Source organism: Papio anubis, chromosome 3, assembly GCF_008728515.1.
Source record: "Papio anubis isolate 15944 chromosome 3, Panubis1.0, whole genome shotgun sequence".
NCBI classification, from domain to species: Eukaryota; Metazoa; Chordata; class Mammalia; order Primates; family Cercopithecidae; genus Papio; species Papio anubis.
Window position 1 is genome coordinate 73,948,191 of NC_044978.1, and position 9,437 is coordinate 73,957,627.

At 35.6% G+C, this 9,437-nt stretch overlaps 1 protein-coding gene across 1 annotated transcript; it reads right to left on the reverse strand.

Annotated features, from left to right (window-relative positions):
* Window positions 1-462: 462 nt before the first annotated feature.
* Window positions 463-7,511, reverse strand: LOC101013440 (28S ribosomal protein S33, mitochondrial-like). Its single transcript, XM_021938746.2, is given in 2 exon segments — window positions 463-1,484; window positions 1,487-7,511. Coding segments are annotated over 2 exon segments (405 nt in total). The 5' UTR covers window positions 1,590-7,511; the 3' UTR covers window positions 463-1,182.
* Window positions 7,512-9,437: the final 1,926 nt, after the last annotated feature.

The window sequence follows — 9,437 nt, forward strand, 5'->3', positions numbered from 1 at the left end:
GCATGCACCACCATGCCCGGCTAATTTTTTGTATTTTTAGTAGAAACAGGGTTTCTCCCTGTTGGTCAGGCTGTACTTGAATTCCTGACCTCAGGTGATCTGCCCGCCTCGGCCTCCCAAAGTGCTGGGATTACAGACATGAGCCACCGTGTCCGGCCCCTACATATCATTTCTTTAGGGAGGCTTTCTTTAAATTCCCTAATGTGGTTTGCGCTTCTGGCTGTGTCTCTTTGCATCCAACCATCCACACTTTTTTTTTTTTTTTTTTTTTTTTTTTTTGAGTCGGAGTCTCGCTGTGTCCAATCTCCGCTCACTGCAAGCTCTGCCTCCCGAGTTCACCACACTCTCCTGCCTCAGCCTCTGGAGTATCTGGGAGTATAGGCGCCCACCACTCTGGCTGGCTAATTTTTTTTTTTTTTTTTTTTTTTGTTTTTTTAGTAGAGACGGGGTTTTACCGTGTTAGCCAGGATGGTCTCGATCTGCTGACCTCGTGATCCACCAGCCTAGGTCTTCCAAAGTGCTGGGATTACAGGTGTGAGCCACTGCACCCGGCCCCAATCATCCACACTCCTATAGAAGTCTGGCTTTTTTCCTTTGTAGCGTGTAATACAGTTGTATGTAATTATGTAATGTTAGTCCTTCCCACAAGACTGAAACTTACATGAGGTAGGGAGTATTTCTCTTGCTAATCACTTGTATTACCAGGGCCCCAGTATCTTGTATAGAGCAGGTATTCAATATTTCCTTTCTAGGTAAGGGAAGTATTTTAAAAGATATTTACCCTGCAAATTCATCTTAACAGATTTCTCAAAGGAGTAGGTGAAGAGACACAGAAAAATTGTGAGCTTGGTGATGGAGACAGTGGCTGAAGGACCCGAGATGAAAGAAGTTTAGGGTTGAGTGACTGAGTAAGCAAGAAGCGAGAAATGAGGACACTATAGGACGCTCACTTAATGAGGTTCCCCCACTCCATTCCTCCACCATCCTACCCCACCCCAAACAAATCATTAAACAACAGCTTATGTATTCATTTCATTAGAGAATTAGGTAAACTTCACATTACACAACTAAGGCCAAAAGAGTTTTGCACGGTTAGAATGTGTTCAACAAACCAGTCGCAATTTAACTGGAATAGATTTCAACCAGGAGATGATTGTATTCCTCCAAATAACCTTCATTTCATTATGACATTCCTCCAATATGTGGAAAAGCAATAAATGCACTTTCTTCTCTCTGCCACTGAGGAAGAAATTCTCCCTCTTGAGGGACCAACACTATCTTTTTTGCTGTTCTTTTCCCTTCTCCCTTCTTTGGTTTCCCCTTTCCATGAAGCTTCTTTAGTCGTTTTTGCTCATCTTTAAAATCTTGATGCTCATCTCTGTAGAGACCAAGAAATCGGAGTGTTCCTGTGAGTACCGTGTAAGTATTGTGATCTGGATACCAGTCATAAGTCTCCTTCTTGGCCAAGGGCGGTTCTCTAAAAGTTTCGCTACTTTCATAGCTTTGGAATCAGTAGGCCTGGGGACTTGACCAATTAGACGAGCACTGAGACGAGACATGCGCAAAGCACATTCTGAAAAGGAGGACATTTCTTGAGTGGCAAGGAGCTAGAGTTCCTGGACCTGACCTTCCTCACCTACTGCGCCCTGTCCCGGCTCCTCACTCGCGCTGGCTACTACTACCCTGACCTGCTTCTTATAACAAACACATATAAAAAAGACATATATTTTAACTGACAAAATATGTAATCAGATATTTAATAATCGCTATTCCTTCAAGTCATCCTCTTTAACACAAGTCGCTTTGTTGTCATTATCTTATTTGTTTCTATGTCGTTATTACAATGACTAATATGAACTTTTCAATGATTGATTCTCTTCTCTGTTAATCTAAATAACAGATTTTCTTTGTAATTTGAATTTTAACATTGATTTTTTAAAATATTTATGAGCATATAAATTATTTACCAGAAATGTCTTTCTCTCAGGTATTGTATTCTTCAGACAGCAACATTTAGGGAAATTCTTCTTGTTGAAACCTTGACTTTAGACCTGACAGTTTTCTTTTGAAATGGTAGCAGGATTAAGTTTCCAGCACTTATTATTGTCTTTTATATGCACATAACATAATTAAATGCAGATGTTACTTCAAAATTGATTGATAACTGAGAAATTTATTGGGTGTTTTGCTTTTTTTCTTTTTTGCTTTTATGCAATACAAAGTCATTAATATTTTAGTAGAGAAGATTTAGCAGAAGGAAGTAAACCGTTAGGTCTGGCACCTTTTTGTTTGTTTGTTTGTTTGTTTGTTTTGGTGTTCATTCACATTGAATATCTCTTTATGAAGTTCCAAAAGTTACGCTGCTCCCTTTAAGATCTAGCTGAAATATAAACAAAATCACCTTTCCTTAGTTCTTATGAATCTCATGAGCTTTTGATAAAACATCAAAAGCAATGGTAACAAAAGCCAAAATTGACAAATGGGATCTAATTAAAGCAAAGAGCTTCTGCACAGCAAAATTTTTAAATGAATTAAAAAGCATCAAAAAGTTTACAAAGCCATTTTTTTAATCGTAGGTGTCTCATTTCATTCCCTTTACTGAGAATATTAGCTGTTTTTTCACATCAATGAATGGGTATCCTTTAAGTGATAATGCACCAGGCTTCCTTCGGTCAAAATGCTGAATACTCATATTTTATTAAGAGAGGATTTTCTCTTAATGAACTTGAACATTTAAAAATCAAATTTAGAGAATTTAGGTTCAACCTTCAATGCTACTTTGGCACCATTTGAAACTCTTTCAAAATTTTGGTGTATGATCTAAAGAACTTTATCTTTAAATAAATTAATTGAAATGTTAGCTGTGTAATACTAGATATCGTCTTCTGACAAAATAAGCCAAAGTACTGAAAAACAAATACCACATAATCTCACTCATAGGTGAATTGTAAAAATGTTGATCTCATAGAAGTAGAGAGTAGAAAGGTGGTTACCAGGGACTGAGGGGTGGGATCTGGGGAGATATTGATGGAAGAATACACAATTTCAATTAGAGTAAAGGAATAAGTTCAAGAGATCTATTATGCAGCATAGTAATTATAGTTAATAACAATGTAATGTATTGTATTCTTGAAAATTTATAATAGAGCAGATTTGAAGCATTTTTTTCACCCCAGAAATGTCTGTGAGGCAATACATATGTTAATTAGCTCAATTTAGCCATTTCACAATGCGTACACATTTCAAAACAGCATGTTGTATACAATAAATTTATATACTTTTTGTCAGTTTAAAATATATTAAAAAAAATAAAAAGCTACAAATAGCAGGAATTTCCTATGTACATGGCAGGATGACTTTCTTATGCATAATAGAAATGCAAATAAATTACAGTAATAGTTGTCCAAGTATTTTAATAGTGAAAGGGGCCAGAAAAATTCTCAAGGTGAGAAAAGAAATTTTAATTTACTAAAATGCACAAAGTAAAGCACAAAGCAATTCGGAAATAATGGACAATTTCATTATTAATGCTAGTTAGCTTTGAAAACAGAGATGTTATTAAATTGCTTGTTATTATATTGAAACCTATAACCATATTTTGAATTTTTAACCATAACATACAGTACGTTTGAACAATCTTGCAACAATAAAAATATATTCAACTATCAATCACCTGAAAGTGTTCTTTACATAACATGCTTGCAGTATTCTTGAAAAATCCTCAAATACATGGAGAGCTTATACCAAACTGTCTTCATTAATTCTAGACATATAAAAATATTAAAACTTATTTTCCCTTCAGTCGGTACAAGCTTCCTTTCAGAAATGTGGAGGTGGAAGGAGCATTATAACTGTGGTTTATCAGATGCCTTTTCTGGAATCCTGTCTATGAACTTCGTGTTGCAAGGATGATCTACACAATCATAAGCTGCCAGAGGGATTTCATTATTCTATAACTATATATTTATTTTAATAGTTTTTCTGTCCCTCTTTATAAACTGTAAAATGAGGCATAAATATTGAGTAGGGCCGGGCACAGTGGTTCAAGTTTATAATTCCAGCACTTTGGGAGGCCAAGGCTGAGGAGTTTAAGGAGTTCGAGGCCAGCTTGTGCAATGTAGTTCGAGTTCAGGAGTTCTTGAGCCCAGGAGTTCAAGGCCAGCTTGTTCAATGTAGCCAAACCCTGTGTTTATAAACAAAAATTAAAAAAAAAAAAATAGCCATGCATTGTGGCTTGCACCTAGAGTTCCAGCTACTGCAGAATCTAAGAGAGTAAGATCACTCGAGCCCAGCAGGTTGAGGCTGTGTGAGCCATGATTGCACCACTGCACTTCAGTATGGGCAGCAACAGACCATGTCTCAAGACAACAACAACAAAACTAAATAAGAGTATGGCTTTATTCACAAACAGATGGTAGAACTAAGCTATTTAGTCCCTAAAACCAACACCTGTTAGTAAAAAGATAAAGGAATAGAAAAGATAGCATAATACATGCCACTTAAAATGTTTCACATTCATTCACATTTCTGGTGTATTGGTGATTTCCTTGAAATTTCTATTGGTGAAGGAATGAAAAAAATCTAAGCTATCAGCAATACTATAAGAATGGCCTAGGGAGATCAGTAGCTGGGATGTTGGCGAGAGTTATCTCATTTCTTCACACAAAGAGACAAGGAGGCAGATGAACAAAGGGATAGGTCTATATCAGAGGGCTTCTTAAAAGTCACTCTAACTCTACCCATCCTGTGCTTTTTTATTCGTTTATTCTCATGCTACTAATAAAGACATACCAGAGACTGGGTAATTTATAAATAAAAGAGGTTTAATTGACTCACAGTTCATCATGGCTTGGGGGGGCCTCAGGAAACTTGCAATTCTGGCAGAAAGGGAAGCAAACATGTCCTTCTTCACATGATGGCAGGAAGAAGGATGTGAGATGAATCAAGGCAGAAGCCCCTTAAAAAAACCATCAGATCTCATGAGAACTTACTATCACCAGAATAGCGTAGAGGAAAACACTCCCATGATTCAATTACCTCCCACTGGATCCCTCTCACCACACATGCAGTTTACGGGAACTACAATTCAAGATGAGATTTGGGTGGGGACACAGCCAAATTATATCACCTTTCAACATAAATATGAATATCCTCCCACTCCTGGCCTGATGGTTTTTCTATTCCTTTCCTCAAAGAACTTTTCCTTTGCCCATGTTTGAGCCTCTCACTTCCATGTTTGCACCCTGAACCTTATCCTCACAAATCCTTGCAATTCCTCCTGTATTAGTTTCCTATTGCTGCTGCAACAAATTATCACAAACTGAGAGGCTTAAACGATTCATATGTATGGCCTTACAATTCTGATAGATAAAAGTGGAATTCACGGAGCATAAATCCAGGTGCCAGTAGGGTTGCATTTCTTTTGGAAGCTCTAAGGAAGAATCTGTTGCACTTTCAAATTGCTAGATGTCACCTGCTTCCCTTAACTTATGGCCTTCCTCATGAATCTTCAAAGCCAGTAGGAACAGGTCAGATGTTTCTCCCTTCAAGTCACTGTGACCCTCTTTTCTGTCTCCCTCTTTCACTTACAAGGACCTATGTGATTACATCAGGGTTGCCCAGATAACCCAGGATAATCTTCCTATTATAAATTCAGCTGATTATCATTTAATCCCACTGTAACTTTGATTACCCTTTGATTTGTAAGGTAACATATGCACAGGTTCTAGAAATTAGGATGTGGACAACCTTGGGGACCATTGCTCTACCTACCACACCTCAGCATTTTCAGTTTTGAACATCTCATTCTTTGACCAACACCTCCTTTTTCCAAAATAGCAAGAATTTCCAATCTACATTGCAGGAAGATTTTCTTATGCCTAATAGAAATGTGAATACATTAAGTAATAGTTGTCCAGGTGTTTTACTAGTGAAAGGGACCAGAAAAATATGCTGAGAAAAGAAATTTTTATTTACTAAAGGGCACAAAGCAAAGCAGAAAGCAATAAATCTCATTCATTCTAGCATCTCATCTCCAATATTTTGATCTACTAAGACCCACGAGTTGATGTTGGAAACTTTTCACTATCTCTCATCTCCCCCAGGTCTTCTTGTCCCACCTTTGATGGGAAGTACAATAATTGTAATCACCCCTAATAAATATAAATTCTATATTTGTTCTCTCTTTAATTATAAACTTTTGACAAAATGCTAACTTTGATTATATCTCCTTAATTTTCATTTGCTTTAATGCAGCTGAAAGTAGCAGGTAAAAATTATCAGACTAATTATACCTTACATTCACGACCAATACCTACATTTTTGGGGTTATTTACTACACCTTTCTCCTAGATGGTTTTTTTTTTTTTTTTTTTTTTTCATCTCTTCAGATGTTAAGTATTTCATTCTCATCTTCCCTTTCAACCTTGTTTCTTGCTTCACCCAGGAAATGGAAGACATTAAAAAGATCATACACAAGCTCACATCATCTTTATTATCTACTGCCTCCACATATACTGTCTTCCTTTCTAGTACTCTAGAAGAACCGTCTGTGCTGCTATCAATAACTATGTCATCATTTCATTAATAGATTTCTCCCTTCTCTCTTACTCAAGGACATTATTTCATTAGTTCACCATTTATCCTTTCTATCATGATTTCTCATTTTCATTGGATCTTTCCTATCAGTCTACAAGTATATTGTCATTAGTCTAATCTTAAAATAATAAAGTCTTCTATTATTTTAATACTCTATTGTTGTTTTCTTCACCAGAAAAACTTGTCTGTCGTCACTGTTTCAAATATCTCTTCAATCCTTTTAAATTCACTCAAAATGAAATGTTTTCACTATATGCCCCCAGAAAATTAATATTTTTTATTTTATTAATCTTTTTAATTTTCATTTCTGTAGTTTTAGGTAGTACAATTGCAGTTTTATTACATATATTGCACAGTGATAAAGTATGGTTTTAGTATCTCCATCACCTAAACAGTGAACAGTGTACCCAATAAGCAATTTCTCATCACTCACCTATTCTTACCCTCACACATTTGGAGCCAATCATGTCTATTATACCACTCTGTATGTCTATGTTTACACATTATTTAGTTCCCATGTATAAGTGAAAACATGTGGCAGTGAACTTTCTGCTTCTCAGTTATTTAGTTTACGATAATGTGCTCTACTTCAATCCAGGTTTTTGCAAAAAAAAAAAAAAAAAAAGAGTCATTCTTCTCCTGGCTGAGTAACATTCCATAGCATAAATATTTTCTTTATTCAATCCTTGATTTATGGACATTTAGGTTAATTCCATGACTTTGCTATTGTGAATAGTGCTACAATAAACATATCAGGGTGGGTGTCTTTTTGATGTGACAATTTCTTTCGCTTTGGGTAGATACACAATAGTGGGATTGCTAAGTCAAATGGTAGTTCTATCTTTAGTTCTTTGAGAAATATCCATACTATTCTTCATAGAGGTTGTATTAATTTACATTCACACCAACAGTGTATAAGTATTCCTTTTTCTCGACATTCTCACCAACATCTGTTGGGGTTTTTTGACATTTTAATAACCATTCTGAATGGTATAAGATGGCATTTCATTGTGGTTTTACTTTTCATTTCTGTGATAATTAGTGATATTGGGCATTTTTAAATGTTGTCTGCTTATCTGCTTATGTCTTCATCTTTTTCCTCCTTTTTTTTTTTTCTCTCTCTTCTTTTTTTTTTTTTTTTTTTTTTTTTTGAGACAGGGTCTGTTCTGTCACCCAGGCTGGAGTGCAGTGCTGCAAACTCAGCTCACTGCAACCTCTGTCTCCTAGGTTCTAGCCATCCTCCTGCCTCAGCATCCTGAGTATCTGGGAGCACAGGCATGTGCCACCATGCTCATCTTTTTTTTTTTTTTTTAATTTTTAGCAGAGATAGTGTTTCATCATGTTGGCCAGGCTTTTTGCCCACTTTTTAATGAGTTTATTCAATTTTTTTTCTTATTGAGTTGTTTGAGTGTCTATAGATTTTGGATATTAGTTCATAGTTAGATGCATAGTTTGCAAATATTTTCTCCCATTCTGTAAGTTATCAGTTTGCACTATTTATTTATTTACTTACTTATTTATTTGCTGTGCAAAGCTTTTTAGTTTAAGTACCATTGATGATTTTGGGGTTTTTAAAAAATTTCCTTTTGAGTTCTTAGCCATCAATTGTTTCCCTGGGTCAATGTCTACAAACATTTTTTTCTTGGTTTACTTCTAGGAATTTATAGGTTCGGGTCTTATATGTAAGTCTTGAATCCATCTTGAGTTAATTTCAGTATATGGTGAAAGATAAGGGTCCAGTTCATTCTTCTGTATATGGCTATCCAATTTTCTCAGCACCATTAATTGAATAAGGGATCTTTTCCCCAGTATATGTTTTTGTTGACTTTGCAAAGATGAGTTGGTTGTAGGAAACTGGCTTTATTTCTGGATCCTATATTCTGGAACAGAAATCTATTTCACAATAGCTTTGTGAGGTACTTTGTGAGGTACTTTGAAGTCAGGCAATGTGATGTCTCCAGCTTTCATCTTTTTGCTGAGGATTCCTCTGGCTATTTGGGCTCTTTTTGGTTCCATACGAATTTTAGAATTGTTTTTCTCTAATTCTATGAAAAAACACATTGGGAATTTGATAGAAATTGTATTGAAGCTGTAGATTTATTTGGGCAGTATGGCCATTGTAATTATATTGATTTTTGAATTCCATGAGCATGGGATAGTTTTACATTTGTTTGTGTCTCCTACAATTACTTTCATTTGTGTTTTGTAGTAATCCTTATAGAGATATTCCACTTCCTTGGTGAAATGTATTCCTGGATATTTTTTGTAGCTATTTTAACTTAGAGTGGTTCTCAGTTTGATCACTATTGATGTTTAGAAATGTTAGTGACATTTGCATGTTGCTTTGCATCCTGGAACTTCCCTAAAGTCATTTATCAAGTCATCTAGAAGTATCTTAAAAGGATTTGTAGGGTTTTTAAGGTATCAATCAGATCATAAAATATTATATTTAGATTATAGAGATAATTTTAATTTCTTTTTTCAAATTTGGGTGTCTTTTATTTTTTTCTTGCCTGATCGCTCCGGCTACGTCATCCAGTACTTTGTAGAATAGGAGTCATGAAAGTGGGCATACTTGTCTTGCTCCAGTTTTTAGGGGGAATACTTTCAATTTTTCCCCATCCAGTATACTTTTGGCTGTGGGTTTGTTGCATATGGCTTTTTATTATTTTGAGGTATGTTCTTCCATTGCCTCGTTTGTTGAAAGTTTTATTATATTGAGATGCTGAATTTTACCAGGCTATTTTTTTGCATCTATTGAGATGATCATATGGTTTTTGCATTTAATTCCACTTAGGTGGTGAATCATATTTATTGATTTGTCTATGTTGAAAAAGCCC